The sequence below is a fragment of the Thermobia domestica genome, unplaced genomic scaffold, assembly GCF_964235325.1.
Source record: "Thermobia domestica unplaced genomic scaffold, izTheDome1.hap1.1 HAP1_SCAFFOLD_205, whole genome shotgun sequence".
In the NCBI taxonomy this organism is placed as follows: domain Eukaryota; kingdom Metazoa; phylum Arthropoda; class Insecta; order Zygentoma; family Lepismatidae; genus Thermobia; species Thermobia domestica.
Window position 1 is genome coordinate 294,340 of NW_027655930.1, and position 20,915 is coordinate 315,254.

A 20,915-nucleotide genomic window follows, 5' to 3' on the forward strand; every position below is an offset into this window, starting at 1 on the left:
AAGTGATTTTTATCAGATTTTGAACTTTCATTGGGCGAATCAGATGCTTTCACGTTAAGGTACTCAACAGCATTCAACATAAGACATTTATAAACTTTAGAATGCACTGAATGGATAAAAAGAAAAAACCTTCTCTTAGCTTGAGATAATTATAGAACAAATTAAAGTGCAGAATATGCTTATAGCCTGTTTGAAATAAAATATGCAATTTTATATTTTAGAAGATACTTTCCGTGAATAGTGTGCTCGCCAAATGCGACACCGAGGAACGTTATCCCTCACAGAGTGCCGGTACTACCAGTAAATATGTACTGCATTAGTGAAAATACTAGTATTATTTTTGGCATTAGTGCCGTAACGCCGGACCAATTTGAAAACTGGAAAAAGCACCAAAATGCACTGCATTCGGTTATATTTTGTTGGATTACATCAAATTATGTTACTTTACGTTAGGGGCATAAAAACTACTACAGCACAGAAACACAAACCAACCTGTGCTAGGTGGCCATTAAAAAGCACGAATGCTGTCGAACCGAGTCAGGGCAGGTAGACCCGAGCGGAGCAAGGGGTTGCGTCCGAAGGGAGCAGGTGGGTATACGCGTAAGCGAGGGTAGTGACAACGTTCCGTTCACTTGGAAGTCACTTATCAAAGCCGAGGCTTGTAAACTTTTCCGATTTCAAGAAGAATATCGTGCACAACAGTTTCCTGGGGTTTCGTTTCCTTAAATAAATAGTCCGCTAAATAGCCCTCGAAATGCTCTTCCTTCTTCCCCAACACCTTGCTTTTCGCGCTACAATATCATAACAAATGTACCTCTCCGCGAAATAGTCCTTCCGCCTCAACATACTGTGCCGCTTACAAAATCAAAAACAACGAACAAAAACAGCTTTCTTCACTTTTACTAGTTTACTTACCCCACTTTCACTCATTCTTACTCGCAAACTTAAATAAATTCTTCAATTGACCGGGTGAATTTCCTAAAATTGGTCCGGTGCTACGGAACTTAACCCTTATTTATTATTATTATTATTATTTTATTTATTTTTGGTTACCTTTGATGGTAGCACAAGTATTCTTAAGTAAAATTTGGTTTTCCAACAACAGCTGTTTAGTCCAGTTATTTGTTGCTCCTCCTCAAATAAGCATTCTGTAGAATCAACAGCAGCAATAGCGTAAAAATTCTTGTCAAATTTAAGAAGCGTAATGCTCAGAGTTCCGAAAACCGTGTGACGCTTATTATTTCAAGTGCTGAATTCAAACTTCCATACTACTAGAAGTTTCGATGTACAGTAAAAAAAGCTTGGATTTTAGAAAGAAAAAAAAAAAGAAAGAAAACATCGCGAAAGAAATGCTCGGGAAATTCCCATAATTGAACACAAAGTATCGGAAGTGAACTTCACCGATAAAACTATTTATTTTATAAAACATGAGTTGTGTATTTGTTTTAAATTAATATTTTTGGCGAACGTCATTGAGGCTCCCGGGATGATTCTATCTACATTTATTCGTTCGTCTGCCTGTACCACACATACTACACGGTACTACTTTCAGTCTTTTAAGCTTAAATTTTCAGGGCACAATCAGGAGATTTTCTGTAAATTTCGTGTACAGACTTTGGCTGCATACCAATGTAAAATTTCAAAATCGCGGTCATTTTGTTCAAAATAGCGGGTGTTCACACTACAAATCAAGAGACATTGAAATATTTCGAAAAAACCCAATTAAACCGGAAAATACCCATATGGGCCCAGGTGGGTTGTGCTTTTTCAAAAAGACCCGGTTTCTTTCAAACCCTGGAGGAGCTCCATTACTACTTGCAGATTGACTTCAGGCGGGCTCAGCAGGGTTGCTTGGTTTAAACCATGATTAAAACCTTGGTTTAAACCAGCTATTTTTTTCAAAAAAGAAAAAACAACTGCTTTAAACCAAAAAACAAAAAAAATGTTCGTAAAAGTGTAACTATTCGTAAAATTTTGATGAACACATATTTGTGGGCTATCACGTTTCACTCCCATATATTATTCGTACTATATTTAGACCTAAATTCCCCATTCTTTACTCAAAGATATTATATTACAAAAGCAACTTTTTTTTTATGTAACTTTATGGATGTTTCTTTTGTGATTTTTTTATAGTTTGTTACTATTGTTATGCAACCAAAGGAAAATTCTAAACATTGTTTCGTTTTAATAACGTTTACTATTGATAAAATACATCGAAGTACCGTACTTTTTTCGGGAGTAAGGTCATACAAACCCCACTGGAGGCAATTATTGAAATAACAAGAATCTTTGGTAACAATTTTTGTATAAATTGGTCAGAGCCTAAGTGGACTCAAATAATTCGTATCTTTATTCATTTTTCTTACTGATATGCAAATTAAGTAGTTATATTTCTTGGGTTAAGTTCCAAAGTTGGCGTCCGTTTCCAGCAAATTTTTTATAATTTACAGGAAAGATATGGATAATTTGATCGTTTGTGTGCTTGACAATACACAAGTCTCGAAAAATCTCTTTATTTGTTTTATATAAGAGGTTATAAACATGGAACAATATGGCGAGCGGAGGGAACTACTTGGCGCAAGGTAACCAAACAGTTGTATTGTGGGAAAGAAACGAGCATTTATGTTATTAACATGGCGAATGTACAAGGGCAATGAACTCACAGTTTTAACATTTGTGAAGCAATACGTTGATAACGAACAAAATCTTTTAAAAGTTTGTGAAGAGCACGGATTAATGAACCCAGTAACACGTTGCAGAAAGTGTGCAAAGGAGATAACAGCGAAAAAAACGTAGTGAAAGCGGACGACCAACTTCGGAATAAATGCCTATTTCTTTAACTTGGACTAATAAAAGTCGTAGTGAGCTGACTTGGACTAAATTAGTTCTTCTGTACTCTGTAGTACTCTGTAGTACTCTGTAGTCCTAATGACTCTTGATGATTATATTGACAAATATGTAAAGATTAGTCAACGTATTTTTACCAGGAGTCCTTCGTGAGTGAGTCGGCAGACGTATCGCATTTGTGGCCAATTACTCCCGGTTTCGAGTTCAAATAGAGGACAATTTCTCTTGGATGTAAGCCGAGAAGCAGTTTGGATTCCGCTTTAAGCTTATGTGACCCCCTTCCAGCATAACCCGGTTGTTGCATACTAACACCAAGGCGAAAAAAGCTTATTTCTGTCCATATGTGATATTAATACACAGAGCAAATTATTTAAACCAAAAAAAAAAAAAAAAACGGGTTTAAACCAAAAAAACTGGTTTTTTGGTTTTTTCAATAAAAAACATGGTTTTTGCCAACCCTGGGGCTCAGTATAAATACAGTATGGACGTATGGCACACAAATTACAATGCATAAAACACAAACTAACTTGTACTAGGTGGCCACTAAGAAACACGAATGCTGTCTGAGTCAGAGCAGGGAGGCGCGAGCGAAAGCGACGGGGTGCGTCCGTATGGTGCAGGCGCGTCAGCGACGGAGGGTGTACGCAAAAACGAGGATAGTGGAGACGCACACTTTCACTCACTCAAAATTCATTTAAATATGCTGTGCACTGACAGTAATTTCTTACATTCACACTTCCATTCTTTCACAAAAGATATTTCACATCGTATTTAGCTATAAATTTTCTTTTTGGTAAAACATTCTGCTCGAGTGGAACCGCGAAATATATGCTAGGCCTGGTTGTTGGCTATTTATTGTGTTTTTAAGTAGCACTGTATCTGTACGTGGAAGGAACTATGATATTTGGCGCGAAGGCACACTTTTTTTTATTTAATGGCGGAAATACGCCTACTATTTTTTTTTTTAAACGAGTCTGCATTGTTCAAACTTCGCCAAAGATATAGAGTACTGAACACAACAATTTTTGTTAAAAGTAGAAAGAGGAGAACAATGCAGACTTCAGGGACGTATTTCGGGTGTTTCTCCTCCCCCCCCCCCCATCTGCACCCAAGGTTGAAAACCCTGTGCATTTTACATAACTTGAGTCGAAATTTATGCATTTCATGCCGTAAACTAGTTCTGAACCGGCCGATTTTACACACACACACTTTGTTGAATGTTGATATACTTTTTCCTCAATGCATATGAAAAAGTGTTTGGGATTGCAATCAGTTAAAGATTGGGAATCAATTCGAAATTTAATCCCAATTAGGAAATTTGCTATGAAAATTCATAGCTAATTAACATTTAACTCTAATTCCCAATGTTTTTCTCAGGTCTCGAGATGTATTATCCAAAGCGAAAGAAATTATTAAATTAAAGATAACACTGTTTAAAAGAAAAAACTCACTGTTAGTATTTTCCACCCTGCACCAGACTCCCGCGTGGTGCAGAGCATGTTTGCGGTCAGTAGATAAGCTGGACTGAACGGCTGAGAGGAGAAATTAGAATACCCAAACTGTAAGATCAGTATCATAATATCGGGTTTTGAAAGCAGGCATATAAATGAGTATATCCTAGAATTGTACATTCAAAATATGTTGCAATGAATGCATTTGAGGCTGGCAGAAGTAAACTCCTTCACCCATTAACTATTCTATCTTTGAAAGCAGAAATGGTTGGTTTTGTACCCTCTATGAAACTGAACTGGTGCAAATATTTATTAATAAATGAATAAAATTCTGAAAACAAAGTTCAGAAATTATTAGTAGTACTATTTTTAACTCTTGTGTACCACCATGGGGTCTTTTGGAACCCCAGATTTGTTTCTCATGTTACAGCTGTTAAACAAGTGAGATTACAGTTCATCTTTTCTTGCAGACTATCTCGAGTGTATGCTAAAGATGCATGCTAAATATTTAAGTTGTCTCTTTGATGGTTCTGCGTAAAGAACATAATTTAGGTGGGATTCTAGAAGACCCCATGTAATTCCTGTGTAAAAGTGTTCTTGGTAGTACACAAGGGTTAACATTCATAAACAAAAAATGCCGAAATTATGAGCATTCGAAATCGTAATGTTACAAAAAAAAAAAAAAAAGAAAAAAAGTTTAAAGTTATTTTCCTTTTATATTTCTTTTTTTTTTTTCTATTTCTTAAAAGTTATTATATATGCAATACAGGTTATACTTCATTTTTCCCGCAGGTTTCACGGTTATTGCTAAGCATTTGGCGAACATTAAGGGACGTCTGGAACGCATAGAAGAAACCCAGTCACGCATACTGGAATACGTCCACGGAAATTTACGTTCACCGGGAATTTCGCAACCACTGGTATTACCCGACGGTGTGACTCTACCCTGTGAAACGGTATCGTCGGTTAAATCACTGGAAGAATGGGCACACAATGAAAATAATGCTACAAGTTTGGTAGGTTTTGAGCTCACTGTAGTATTTTAGACCGTAATTTCCGTATTTTTATATTATACGGGGTGATACTTCCCATTAGGTATCTTACATTTGTTCAATGACACGTGGCAAGTTTAAACTGAATAAACAAAGTGGGTCATAATTTCCTTTGTAGTTTTGAACATTGATAATGCAGCAACTATGACAGAAATAAACTTGTTCATACCAGCAATTGGCGTCTCTCCTAGTATGAATCTATATAACATGTCACATAAGTTGTTCATATATTAAGCCGCTACAGAGCAGTCAACGACCTTAACGTGTCATGTTGGGGCGTGTGTGGTAGAAACATTCGGCATCTGTTTCTATGAATGTCTCAGTTGTTGTAATATGAATATTCACAACCGCGGAAGCGATTATGAATAACTTCGTTCCAGTATACATAACCTAATGAAGCCTATAGGGCATATCTTATTTTATAGAGACTTGGATTTGCGTTCGTTGTATTTTGGGCTCAAGTTCGGCTCCGCCATTCTAACAGGGACTTTCAGGGTTTTCCCACCAGGAGAATTTTAAGACTATGCCTATAGAAAATGGTCATGACTTAAACATTTTCCCGCATCTTAAGCTGTTATGTAACGTGTGTGTTGTATCTAGATTATAAACAAAATGTTATGCACAATGCAATGGAAATATCCCTGAAGTAGCATCCCTGCTTCCTTTGTTTTTGTATCATAAGAAGACAATTATTTATTCAGTGTTGGCGAAATGATTAAAGAGAAATAAGTTTTTCATTGTATATTTGCTACACATTTTAAGTATTTTTCATTGTAAATCTTGGGTACAAGAATTATTAAACGGTATGTCACTTTCAGTTAAAGGGGCATTCCACTTTCCGAAAATTATTCGTTATTTGCACAGTATGTTCTTTATGCTTCATTATCCTTTTAAAATTCGGTTCGTCATTATTTTCATGTTTGGAAATAATAACATATTTTACTGTTTGCCTTATCCGGCTAGTTGTTACGGGATGTTTCATATTAAAAATGTTCTGTTTCCGTTCTTTAGTGTGCAAATTGTATTGCTCTGTGCACTGGTACAAATATATGCTATCTAAACATCTCTAAGTAGTGGTATTTAAGAACCTGTAAAAGTCAGGAAATTTGATTTTGCCAAACGAGCGGGAACCCTTTCATCGATTACTTCTAGTTTTCTTCGTTTCTATGCTAGGCAAGGAAAAAAATTGATATTTTTAGTTCATTGTGTCCTGCTATTCGTTAGTAACAACTAGTGTATTGGTAATATGTATAATTATAACTGCTTTTATTATATTTGCTTACAGCAAATAGCTTTGAGTACCTTGGGTGGTAAAAGTGTTGAGAAATTAGTGAGACGAATGTTAGAAAAAGTATTCAGTAACGACGCAGCAAAGAAATTCAACTGGACCGGTAGAAAGGGTAAAGAAGCACTAAGAACCCTGAGAATAATGCAAATACTGAAAGGTATGCTTTGATTGGAAACTCCTGTTTAATATGCACTTTGTTTGAGGACAAATTTTGGACAGTCACCACTCCTATCAAGTACACTGAGCAAAATGCCACCTTCTCCTCCTTCCTCCCGCGATCTGAGGTTCATATGTGCGTTATTGTTGTGACTGAATCTTGTGTAGGTTCCATTCGTGGATAACAGACCTATAGGATTTACTTAATAAACAAACTCCATGGCTCTGGATAAGTAGAGTAACAAATAAAACACAGTTCTGACCAGAGCAGAATGAAATATATTAAAAACTATACTTACAATGTTACAGTTTCAAGGACCTAACGTCCTCTTCATCAGACACAGTGTTTGTGTTTGATGAAGAGGACGTTAGGTCCTTGAAACTGTAACATTGTAAGTATAGTTTTTAATATATTTCATTCTGCTCTGGTCAGAACTGTGTTTTATTTGTTAGGATTTACTTACTATTCATTGATGCTCGTTTCCTCCGATAATATGCGCGAAACACAACTTGTACGCTTTACAAATTCAGGGGTGAAAACGCAAAGGGGCGTAACTTGAAAAAAGTGCGTTTTTCTATTATGACTTCCACGTGTTCTATCAACTGTTAAAATGCAGTATCTCACTTCATTATAGTTCCGGCGATATAAAGATTTAAAAATCAAATTTCCCCTAGAACTTTAAATCGCTCTCCTGTAAACTTGGGAAAAGTCAAGATGCCCCACTTCGAAATGACGGCCTAAATTTCGTTATAGTTTCCTCGTTGGCTTTTGTCACTGCTTAGATTTTCTAATATTTGACCTGTCGGTATCTTGGGCAAGAACTAAATGAATGCTCTTTCATTTATCTGGCTTATCACTCAGTTGTTGCTACTAGTACTTACCAAGACAGTTTCTGTGCGGTCATGCAATGAGAGTGCCTAGCTGGATTACATGCAAAATAACGTAATCTTACACAGCTACTTTCTAGCTTTCATAGTAAAACTTAATGAATCAAATTTGCTCGCAGCTGACATAAAATTTGTTTTCTACGCCATATTAGGACAAACTGGTCCCAAGCTAATTATTATATAACTATTTATTAAAAGTGTAGACAAAACGTACGGTGACTACCTTCAACATGATCGTCATAAGGCGTTCGATCCTCATGTTATTATTACCCCATCGTAAGGTATTGCCCGATTTCTCCAGCAATGTTGAAAATATGACATGTCCAGACTTTTGCCTCGGCCTGCATACATGTAGAATTTTTACAATGAACAATTTGAAAAAAAATAGTTAATTTTACTGTTATTACTATTATTATTTAGCTTTATAAGAATTTTTCTTTCCCCCAATACAGAGAATTTTGAATTTTCTTTTTATATTTTTTTATTTTTATTTATTTATTTATTTTATTTTATTTAAATGTCAAAAAATTTGAAATAAATTTTAAACGATGTCCAAAATTCACATATCGGGCAAGCTCTAGAAGTTAAAAGTAACTTGAAAGCCCCAAAGAATGTAGATATAGGATTCGGGAGAAAAAAATTGCATTGGGAAGCTTAAAGATGTAAAGGAAGTAAACAAGTGCAGTTTCTTCACTGATTGTCGAAAATTTTTGATAGGCACTACTGAAAGAAATACTCGAATAATATCCTCTTACTCGTGCCATTTCATGCTTTGATCCTGAGGTAATCTTGTATAAACCTAAAATTGCCCGGATAAGGATGACGAAGTGCTTGGTAATACTCCATCAGTCGTTTCGTCTCGATGATGTTAAAACAGAGGTAGTTGAGAAAGAGTTCGAACCTTTTTTTTTTTTTTTTTCAACCGTCTAAAAGCGTCTTATTTTAATTCAAATCTTGATGAGTTTTATAAATCAGTTCTAAGTGGGAAAAGTGAATTCTAACACTTGTGGAGTCTTGTGAGAGTGACATTGATTATTTCACATAGAAATTCAAGTGTAGAGTCTGGTATTTCTATTAAGAAAAGTTATTGGTAGACAACTTGTAAGTGGCTTCTTCATTAGCCCAACGACAACTGGTAGATTGGCCTACGCACGCGGAACTTCAGAACTCTGAACTTCTGTAAAATGTGCGAGAAAAAGACAATTCGGCTTTGGAAGAAACGGGAAAAGAAAGAGAAAATTATCACTTAACTCTGTATGAGCTTATTCCGTAAAAAAAAAAAAAAAAAAAAAAAAAAAAATCATTTAGGTGCCGTTCAAAAATTTTGTAGCTCCTGATCCGAAAACTAATTATCGGCCAAGATCGCAATCTTTTGATGCATTTTTTTTTGGGGGGGGGGGGGGTCATTCCTAAAATTCTCGTTATCTTTTAATAATATGTATAACAATAAATTTGTTTTGTTGTGATACCAAGTAGGATCTATTGCAATAACTGAAAAAAAAATCGGTAGGAATTGGTATGGGCAGCTGTAATGTTCGCTCGTCATAACTTTCATTATGTTAAACTTTCAAATATTTTTGCGTTTGAGGGTGGAAAATTCACAATTTGCATTCTCATAGTTGCATATACATTTACACATTATTTTGAAAAGTTTCTCATTGTTTTATTTTTCATTTTATTGAATTCAAAGAAATATTGAGAAATTCCATTAAAGTATCGGTTTTCTTTTGTTTGTTTACTAAACTTTTAGGAGCGCTTATTTTTTTTCGAAATTTATAGAATCACTTTGTTGCCATTTTTTTTTTAAGAATTCTTCAGTTACAGCTGCTTGTTGTGCAGAAGGATGGCTAATCTTTTAGTGTTTTATATAAAGAAATTTAACGTTAGTGTATAATATTATTTGAAGATGTCTTATAAAGTCTCTTCACTAGCTCAAATGGCAATTCCTTGGATAACTTACACTGGTCTACTATTATTAGCCTTTTGTATGGCTCTGTGTCTACTGTATAGTGTTACAAACGGAAAGTTGCTGATCTTTGGCAGCACACAGGTTGAGAATCACTGCCCCAAGTCTTTATTTAGCTTTTACGGGCATTCATCATCAGTACACCATTATGTTATTAAATGTCGCGGGTCAGGGAAAATAGGTGATCTTGCACCTGGAAATCAGGGAAAATGATAAAAGTAATTTTGTAAGAACCCTGTGTTGGGTTAAATTCTTATTTTAAAATTCAACCATTCATTACTTTTATAAACGTCATTTCTAGCGTATTGATTACAATACAATGTCACTAAAATGACGTTACATACTTGTTAATATTGTTGATAAATAATAACGCAGGCATGATTATGACGGGAATTTCCTGGTCTAAAAAATGCACTAATAGAACCGCACAACTCTATACGCAAAGTACTATTTCGATTCCCGAATATACTTCGTATAGGAGTTGTAGATTTTGTCCTTTATAACCCCATTGCTGGAAATACGTGAAGGCCAAGTTAATTTATTTCTGTCCATACGTATTTTTTTGTTAATCAATCACAGAAACAGGTTGACTTTTTATTTTTTGTAAGAAAACTCTTTTTGCCAACCCTGGTTCGCAACACTTATTACAAGAGAAAAATGTTATTTAAAAAAGATTGAAATAAAAGAACTGCCAAATGAAGTTTTAAAAATATTTTTTCCACTTCATTATTTATTTCGATAAGTTTTAAGGTGTTAAGTGTATATGGCACAAGTCGGAAGGACAAAGGGCTCTGGTAGGGTCTGTTTTGAAAGTTTTATTTCAGTATTCATCTGAGGTGTACATGAAAATTTCTACCCAGTATTGACATTTGCGAAGCACATAATTTGCAAATGCTAAACCAGTGGTAGAATGGACCTTTATTTGTTTACTTTAGAAAATCGCGAACTGCAAATGTATTTAAATTATATTTTATAAATTAAGTTCGGCTGTTTTCACTTTGTACATATGAAATATATATTACGTTGCATTTGAGGGGATTGTTTGTGCTAATAAGCTACTTAACTTTTATTTGCAGTTCTGGTTGAGATGAGAGGCCAGCTACTGAACCTACATCCAATTCTTCGATTTTAAAAGGACAGCTAAATAGTTGAAAAATGGAGGAAACAGTGGAAAAAGAAAGCTTTGGAGATTCTGCGAGATCTAAGCGCCGCAAGATTCAAAAGGAGTATGAAGATATTGTTAATGAATACAAATTTCTCTCTGCAGAAGTAATAGGACAAGAAATAAAGAAAACTAATAAACTAGATTCAGATAACAATGCGAATGAAACTTCGTGCAGAAATGATGATCAAGTTCCACGTGTCAGTGACCTCGACATTTCAGAGGTATCTAGTGAATATGATAATTCTAGTGATTTTGGAGTGTGGAGTGATAGTGATGGTGAAGTTCCTGATTCTTTGGAAGTGAAGTTGATGCAGTGGGCAAAGGAATATAACATAACTAATACAGCCACTACCAATCTGTTACATATTTTAAACCAATGTTTCCCTCAACTTCCTTTAGACGCACGAACTCTATTACATACAATTGCTCCAATGTAGATACACGTGCAGGGGGTCTATTTAAATACTTTGGCGTAGAACATAATATTGTGAAGAAAAGGTCATCAGGTTTGATTCCATGTGTTTATCCATTTGTAAATTCCAAGTTGTTGGTAGAAAATGAGGGAACATGTTTGGTAACTATTACAATTAATGTGGATGGTTTACCTTTACATTCGAATTCAACCAAATGTTTTTGGCCTTTAATGGGAATTGTGGATCAGCCAGTGATTAAACACCAGTTTTTCAAGTGGACATTATTAATAATTTTAAAAAGTGAAAAGTGTGTGACAGGACTCGAGATCAAACCCAGGTCCTTAGGTTTATCGCGCCTGTGTGCTAACCAACTTCGCCACCCAGTCGATCCATTTTCCAGTCACACAATTTACACTTTTGAGTACGGTGTTCTTTTTTTTCAGACTATATGGAGAGTCAGGATACCACAACTTTCTGTTGTGATTGGACTTCCCAGCAGACACTGGGGCAGTCCAAACTCAACGAAGTTGTAGTACACTCCATGTGGTCTGAAAGAAAGACAACACCGTCCTCAATAGTTGAAATTGTGTGGTTGGGAGTTAGATCGACTGGGTGACGCAGTGAGTTAGCACATAAGCATGATGAGCCTAAGGTCTCAGGTTCGATTATTGGTCCAATCACACATTTTCTACTTCAAAATTATAATGTGCTGCACTTGCGGAGGCTTGGTGTAAAAATCGGAAGTCGCCCTAATTTCTTTATTGAGATATTTTTATTTTCTATAGTCCCTACTTTTCGAGTGTTGACTTTGTGATGAAGTATACTTTTAAGAGGGCTAATCACAGGGAATTAAAATACCGCTAATTTTACAGTAATTATGTGATATCTTCAAATAGATAAAAGAATCGAAATGTGGAACAAGAGCGCCCTAGACAATATCATTTTGCATGAGATACCGTTATCACGAATCACCTAGTAGCTTTGCGTTTGCAGCCATTTGTAAACGCAAAAATAAGTGCCGATTTTTTAATGACTAGAAATCGAAAGCAGATAAGTGAGTCGTGATAACGGTATCTCATGTAAAATAATATTGTCTAGCGAGCTCTTGTTCCACTTTTCGATTACTTTTATCTGTTTGAAGATATCATAATTACTGTAAAATCAGCGATATTTTGATTTCGCCGTGACGGGGCCTCTTAATTTTAGAAAGAAAGCAACGTTTATTGAACTTTTAAGCTGTACGTACACATGGCGGGGGGTAAGGGAAACAGTAGGTATGTTTTATCCAAATCATCATCCTGTGCCTTATAAAATCGAATCGTACGTTTAATGACTCTTTGAATTTTCATTCGCACTGTTGGGTCTACTTGTCTTTTCCTATGATGTAGCGTTTTTTTTTCATTTATTTGCTTTCTTGGATTTATAAGATAAAAAGGCATTTACTTGTTTTATCTGATCAGAATATTAAGTTGTGTATGTTAAGAAATTATGAAATATATAGGTTTACTAGCCGGTTACACATCTCAACGTTTTTCTTGTAATGTTACAACATATGTATGGGTGCATGCATTTAGAAAGTGGACACTCAGACGTGTGTGTCGTGTATATATATTATATATATATATAATCGCATTCAAAAAAGTCTATTTTATACGTATATGAGGCAATGGTGCTGTAAAATTTCTTCATATGTAGTAGATTAGTAATAACTGATCTACGCTATCTGAGTATAATTGTAACATTAACAAAATAAGAATTTCCATTATGTAAAACTGTTTTACTGTATAGTGCTTCAAAATATGCCATTTTCATGCCACAGATTTACTTCTATCATTAACCACCGGCTGGTCCCCTTTCATATGCTCGTACACATATGTGAAATAATGCTGGTATTTCAACATGGATCCAGATTTAATATGCATATCTCATTGTTGTTTACAATGAACAGTTACCACTATTTTGTTTGCAACTTCAAAAATATTTACTATTTTTCTTTGTTATTGTATTTTTTTTTTTTTTTTTTTTTTTTTTACATTTAAGAAGATTGTAATGTTGTAAAACAAATGATTTTGCAACTTGCAATTATAATAAAAATTATGTAGTGGAAACTTAAGAACAGTGTTTAATTTATTTCATTAATTAATACTGATCTCTTTTCAATTACTTTGTTATTGCAGTAGTATTGTGGATTGGTGTATAAGATAGCAAGGAAAAGTTCCTCAATCTCTAATGGGTATAAATGCGTGTTTGTTATTTGGCTGTTTGTCTATTGATTTTTATTTTTCAATAATATGCTTGGTTAGTACTAGTATCCATTAAAACGCAGTTCTGAACAGAACAAAATGAGTTATATTAAATAACTATACGTTACAGTTTCAAGAACCTAACGTTCTCTTTATCAGACGCAAACATTGAGAAAAGACTGTTGACAGCAGATCTTATCAACTGATGGTTATTTAATGGTTAATGGTTTTCCAGAGCGTTCTAATGGTTATTGATTATCCAGAACCATGTAGTTTATTGTTTTAGTACTAGTATAAAAGTACAATCGGAAGACGTCGCATCCTGACCCAACATGTAAGTATTCCTCTTTAGTGTTTTCCTACATTTTTGCGCATTTAGGGGGCTTTACCCCCTTCCTCTTGCCCAATTTTCCTCTCCAATGAACTTGGTATGTACTTTGAACGAATAAATAATCATTGAAAGTTTCATTTGAGTCGGTTCAGATGTTCGAAAGTTATCGTGAGACCAACACACAACACAAATGCTGAGCGAGTCGAATCGCAGACTGCTTCACACATTCAATAATCCATATTTTCAGTCTTCCCGAGTTAGCTCAGCCAAACCTCTACGTTGAATGGTAGTTCATCATCGAATGCTGTCGTGTGCGCAACCAAATGTAGCATAATTCCCTGACGTTCCCTAACGTGTCTTCGCTGCGGATGAGGTAGGGTGGAGATGCATTCGGTTCGACACATTTTACTTTTTACATGGTATTCCTGATACTCAGATCTGTTATTTATTTAGGCATGAGTTATTATTTATATAGTAATAACGCAAATACACTCGATAATATCTGCGTCATTATATATGAATAATAACTGTGTAAATAAATAATATCCGAATATCTCAGGAATACCATATAAAAAGTCAAAGGTGCCAAACCGAATGCATCACCACCCTACCCCATCCGTCGCAAGGACACGTCGGGGAACGTCAGGGAATAATGCTAGATTTGGTTGGGTAAACGTCAGCGTTTGGATGGTGAACCACCATTCAACGTCGAGGTTTAGTTGGGGTAACGTAGGGAAACTGGTGGGATTAGGTTGGGTGAATGAAGGCCCAACATTCTCAAGGTTGTTGGGGTTTAGTTGGCCCAACGTTGGGAGATGGTTGGGAATTGGTTGGGTAAACGAAGGCCCACCCTTCTTTTGGTTGGGGAATAAGTGGGAAATGGTTTGGGTGGGAATTGGTTGCCAAAGCGGCCAAACATGACGTTGGACCACCGTTTGTATGTCGCATTACCACCATTTTCCCAACGTTGGGCCAATCGATTTTGCTACTAGGGTAAATTTGCATTCTGCGTAAAATTTCCTTTGAATTGATGTATATTTCATTATATGTTTATGTTTACTTACATTATATGTTTCTGTTTGCTTACATATGTCCAAACTTCTTATTAAACCTTGTAAACTCATGAGATTACAAGAGGTTGCTATAAACAATCTGTTCCAGCAGAACTATCAAATATTGTTGACAATACACAACATATTTTCTAGCGCCACAAAAGTTAATTTGTATTGATTTTTTCAGAAACTACGCATGACAATTCACTTTTAAGAATCTTATTTTGTCTCTATCCAATCTATCAATTGATATATATCTTATCTTTGGGCAATATTTTAGTTAAGTATGAAATAAATTTAGGAGTTAATCATAATTTTCGGCTATATCTCATTAACCGTACCACGCACTATCGTCTTTCACAGAAAATGATAATAATAAACTAAGTCGTAGTCAGGATCTATTCTCTCTTAATATAATTTAAAATTGACTGCAATTATAAGGAGTTTTTAAAATTATATGCTCACTTTAACATATCATCATGCCTTAAGAATTCTGTAACATCAAATATTATTTTAGAACAAATAGATGCACAACGAATGCTTGAATAAGAGCTAGGCGACTCTTCTCTTCCATGTTGCACGTGCATGCTATCCTTGTTTATCATTCGGTCATTTTGGGTCCAATTGATACATCCAAGTGTCAAACATTTACTTTGTTGGTGTTATTTCTATTTTATTTATGCCAGGAGTATACATACACTGGCAACGCACACTTACTGAACTGGACTCAAAATCCGCTCAGTGAGGACCACCGAAATCACCGTTCGGAAACTTAAACTGACTGAACTAATATGATCGAGAAGTAAAAGAGCAGTTCGCGAGGGAGCGACATACAAGAACAATGTTTGCTCCCAAAGAACAGTGACTATAAAGAACCGTAAGTACTGAAAACCACGGATCCCGAAGAACCGTGGGTTCGAAAAAATTATCGCTAATTTCTAGTTAACAATTGTTCACCTGCTCATTCAAAAAAGCCGTTCAGAAGATTTGGTTCTTTCGCGAGCGACGCATTAATAAGGTGTGTGCTTTCGTGATATAAAAAATATACCACGAGTGCACAAAGTCCAAATCCGTTAACTTGGAGTTCGTCAGAAACGGATTCCAACAAAATTTATACCAAAATGTTGTGCACATTTTGTGCACCTTAAAAAATCGATTCTTTTTATTTTTCATTATTTTTTTAACTCTATGCTATGCCTAAGTTCGTGCAACCGAAAAATCAAATAACATATACCTAATTTTTAGGTGAGTTTTGTGCAGTTTTGTATATCACCTTCCGAGGTTTGTGCACCTCAGATAACCGAGATATAGCTCCTTAAAAATAGTGTATTTGCCAGGAACTAGGGTTTTCATAACACTGTTTACAGCAATTTTTATATTGATCGTTAGTACTCATTTTGTGCAGTTTAGTGCACCATCTTCGAGTTTTGTACAGCTGAGATACCTAGATAACATATATACAGTCATTTGAAAATGGTGGTTATCCTAATTACTGGAGATCGTATAACGCGACCAAGATTATTCTTGTGTCAAATATTAGTACCCTTTCTCTATACTTTTGTGTACCATCTCCCGAGATTTGTGCAGCTCAGAGAACACAATGTAGTGTGAAATACTATATAGTATATGAGTAAACAAGTCTAATATGTTATGTCATGTATTTCGAAGAACTTATTCCTTACTTCTTTCCTTCGAAAATCCAGAGAGTGTGCAATAGCCCTCTTTGCCTTCCTTCAGACGTCCAGGGAATTGTGATGGTGAAATAAAGAGAGTAGGAAAGAACTTAAGAAACCCATAGAATCTAATATATGTTATATGGGTCACCTTAAACATATGGGTTCGTATCATACCAAGGATCCTCTATATCAGAAGTTAGCACTGTATAACCAAGTTTCCAGTGCTCTCAGGTATTTAATTATTTGCGCTATCACAAGTACAGCTAACGTAACTTTCCTTTAAAAATCAAATTTAATCACAAAATTAAATTTTCATGAACAAATTTGTTTTCAATACCCAAACTAAATCGGGTAAATCGTAATGGTCTGGTGAACAAATGTTCCGTTGATTCTGTTCTGCCCATTCTAGTTATTAGGCAGGAACATGATATAATTAACTAATCTTTTTGTTCAGTATAGAACCTATTATTACAGAAATACTAAGAAGGTTGTGCCTTTGACATTACATGCTTATCACAAGCACTATTGTCCCATTATACTACCAGATTTGAAAAATAAATTTTAAAAAATACATAAATCATCTCTTTAAAATTAATCTATATCTGTGAATTAATAGTTTTCATACTAGTTCATTAAAATTTTCAGCTATCGTCCTTGTCGAGACAAATTAAATCATTGTAGACTAGTTAGTAGCATGTCTTTATTTTAAAGTGACAGGGTTGATTTGTGACCATCTACATTAACTAGTAGTTATGAATAGAAGAATGATTGTGCTGATTATATTGTATCGGCCTTCTTTGTATGAAACATCTCTGTAAAATTGTTAAGCTATTATAATTAAATTTACACTTTAATTGATCAGGTCCCTCAAAAATTTGGACACGCCCTTGCTCATGGTCTATATACATGTATATAGTAGTGTTATAAAGTACCTCCTATTATTTTGAAAAACGGATATAGCAATTCATACTTTTAATTTTCCAGTACATTGATATTATGTTGATAATCAACAGGATATTAGCTGTTGTAGTTAATATTTTTCATGTAAACTCTTTTTTCTTTAATTATTAAGATCATAACATGTGTTTGGTATTTCTTGTAACTCAAAACTGAAAAATACCAAGAAGCAGAATGCAATTTGGAAACATTAATAGAGCTACCTTGTAGCCAAAAGGTTAGCATACGCATCTTTGATGTGAAAGACCCGCGTTCAATTCCCGGCGGGAGCTCATGTGATTCGGATCCCACTTTAAGCTGTAGTCCACATCTCATATAGCCTCGATGCTGAAAGGGACGCTAAACTGAAAATCAAAGCAAACCAAATGGAAACATCAATAACTGCACATTGCTTGTAAAATTATGGGAGTTAATAAGGTTATCTGATATCAAAACCATGTTTTATAATGTATTAACGTAACACAGTAATACTGTATAGCGTTAATATACGATTTTACATCAATCTCAGAAGAAACACTTCGAACTTGAAACATTTAAGGAAGTAATCACGGATAAAAAACAAGAATCACGTTCAGATTTGGTAGAAGTTACACAATTGACGAATTCTCGAAGAGTGCGGTGGAGGTGACTCCCCTTGTAATACTACCTTTAAAGCCTAGAAAATATTGCACTATTTTATTCCGATTTGATTTAAAGTTTGAATTTTAAACCTACATTAATCGTCCAGAAGGCGATCTGCTCCTCCAAACGACTCTTCTGAATCTTCTACTGCAGAATTACTCATATTAAGATTCGCTAACCGATATTGGTGATACGTACGACTTATTCGCTGCACCTCGAAGGACCGCTATGTGTTAAAACCACAGCTTTTCAGGAGAAGCAAAAAACATTCCACTCTTAAAATTTTGCCAAATATATACGGAAACACTTGCAAAATATAATAAAATGGTTCTGCGTGTATTATGCACTGAACATTGTTGTAGCTTGATTCAACACTATTTTATTACTATTTTTGTGTTTACGTAGCGCATGTTGAATTATGAAGGGGAGGGAGCAAACTGGGCCCCAAGGTACAATTTCGATAATTTTGGTACCATCGTGTTTGTCTCGTCACATACAGTACTACAAGAATCAAGGGGAAAAAAGATGGAGCCCAGTTTGCTCCCTCCCCTGCATTTTACATATAAAATTACAAAATTACCCAAATTACCCATGTTCCCCTGGTGCAATTTCGATAATGTTGGTACCATCGTGTTTGTCTCGTCACACACTACAAGAATCAAGCAAAAAAAGATGGGGCCCAGTTTGCTCCCTCCCCTGCATTTTACATATAAAACTACAAAATTACCCAAATTACCCATGTTCCCCTGGTGCAATTTCGATAATTTTGGTACTATCGTCTTTGTCTCGTCACATACTACAAGTACCAAGCGAAAAGAAATGGGGCCCAGTTTGCTTCCCTGTAATCAAAAATTTATATTCAAAATTATATTCTTGAAATATTTTGGTGGAAAGAATTGGCTTGCTGTTTGAAGCACTGGTTATATAGGGAATGTATCAAAAATTAGGAGAATGATAATTTTAAAGAAACGAAATAGCATTCCTTCTAATTCGAGTACCTTTATTTGTGTGGAAATATTTTTGTAATTGCGAGATAACCAAACTCGCCTGTTGTTGTTCAGTTTTGAAGCCATTTTATTATCTCAAAATCGAAATTCAACTTCTATTTTTATAACATATGCTTAAAATCGATTCTGCATAAAACCGAAAACTGAAAATGGTATGAAATGTGAACAACATTAGTATGGATCTCACGAATGGCCAGCAAGAAAGTTCAGATCTTACTCCGTGTTATTTTTTTCGTGGGGCTACACTATGGAAAAGTTCTGTAAGTCCAATCCTCGCATTTTGAAGACATGGATTCAAGAAAAGCATTTTAGGGAACAATCGAATTTGCTTTCTTCGGAAAAGTACCATCTGTATCCTTTAAGTAATCTGGTTAACAACATTGGTACGTAGTATGTTGAAATTTAGCATATTCCTTTGTTTTCTTATCTAACTGAAGAACCTGTCTATATTTTTCTAATAAATAATAATTCTTATAACAGAATTTATTCCAGTTTTTGATACCTAGTTATTTTTCACCCACCCTGAAATAATGGCATCACATGGGTGAATATATATATACACACACACATATATATATATATATATATATATATATATATATATACCCAGGTGCTGAAATAATCATAATCATGGAGATAGCCGTCTTGTAGGTGACTTCGGAAGAAACAAGAAATGTTGTGTAAACATAGGGTGGAAATTGTGTCCTTCCAAATTTACAGACTACCGAAAAACACGGGAAATGAAATTTAAAGCTCCATAGTTCAAGAACTATGGGACCAATCGTAATCTGGTCAAGGATACTGGTACTCTCTACATAAATTTACGTTTCAGAATCTTGTGGTATACGGCATGAATTGTATAGAGAAAGCTAGGCAGATAATGGAGCTAGGCAGATAAATGTGTAACGGACCATTTTGGCACATGGTCCTAACAGTATATTTTATGCTGTAATAGAAATTTAATTTGTCAACTCCCGTGTTATCTGTCTATATGAAAGCCAAAATAAGTTTGAAATAGTCTGTTTATTTAGGACTAGCTCAGGAGAGTAATGCTCCCGGAAGAAGGAACGGAAAACACAGTTCTGATTGGTTGGCGTTATCTATGTCTTGCCACGTTGCATTCAAATAGCAGAATTCAGACGATTGTTCTTGTCGGTCCTCATGGCCGAGTGGGCTAGCGTTATATGCTAGTAATGATAATCTCTTTTGGCGTGAGTTCAAACCCGGCCCGAGGAAAATTTTTTAACATTTTTTTAACATTTTATAACTCTTTTTAAATTAAAATAATACGAAAATAATACTCAAAAATGTGATTTACTTACTTTTGTGCAGATAAGTAGTATAGTAGTAGGAATGGATTAGAAGCCCCGCAGGGCTCGTTTTGTTGCCCTTGTACTCCATGATATAAGGCTCGTTTTGTTCCCCTTGTACTAAATGATATAGATTTTATGACCAACTTAAAACAACTGACTAGGATAGCGCGTAAAACAGCTGGCTAGAGTAGCGCGCGAAAAAACGTACTTCCGGGAGTATTACTCTCCCGAGCGGGTCGCATTTTTGCCGATCCCAAACGTTTCAGCATTCTTGCCAATTTGATGTCGAGAACATAATCCAAACATCCCCCGCGAGGCTTCTAACCCGTTCCTACTACTACTACAACTACTACATTAGCTGTGGATCTATATAGTACAAGGGCAAACGTACTACTACTACTACTACTACATTTGCTGTGGATCTATATAGTACAAGGGCAAACTTATTTTAATGAAAGAAGTTTAATGAAAATTTTAAAACAATGA

The 20,915-nt window shown here is 35.2% G+C and overlaps 1 protein-coding gene across 2 annotated transcripts; it reads left to right on the top strand.

The window, feature by feature from the left end:
* The first annotated feature begins 5,240 nt into the window (after positions 1–5,240).
* On the top strand, positions 5,241–11,927 carry LOC145676541 (uncharacterized). Of its 2 annotated transcripts, XM_081747370.1 has the most exons (3): positions 5,241–5,317; positions 6,639–6,798; positions 10,728–11,927. In XM_081747370.1, the coding sequence occupies exon 3, from the start codon at positions 10,807–10,809 to the stop codon at positions 11,251–11,253; it is 447 nt and encodes a 148-aa protein (XP_081603496.1). In that variant the 5' UTR covers positions 5,241–5,317; positions 6,639–6,798; positions 10,728–10,806; the 3' UTR covers positions 11,254–11,927. The 2 variants fall into 2 exon arrangements, with proteins under 2 accessions (XP_081603496.1, XP_081603498.1); XM_081747372.1 differs by lacking the exon at positions 6,639–6,798.
* The last annotated feature ends 8,988 nt before the right edge of the window (positions 11,928–20,915 follow it).

What these genes read in the sequence shown, in the direction of transcription:
- LOC145676541 (XM_081747370.1), top strand. Translation starts at nt 10,807, where the DNA reads ATGGAGGAAACAGTGGAAAAAGAAAGCTTTGGAGATTCTGCGAGATCT.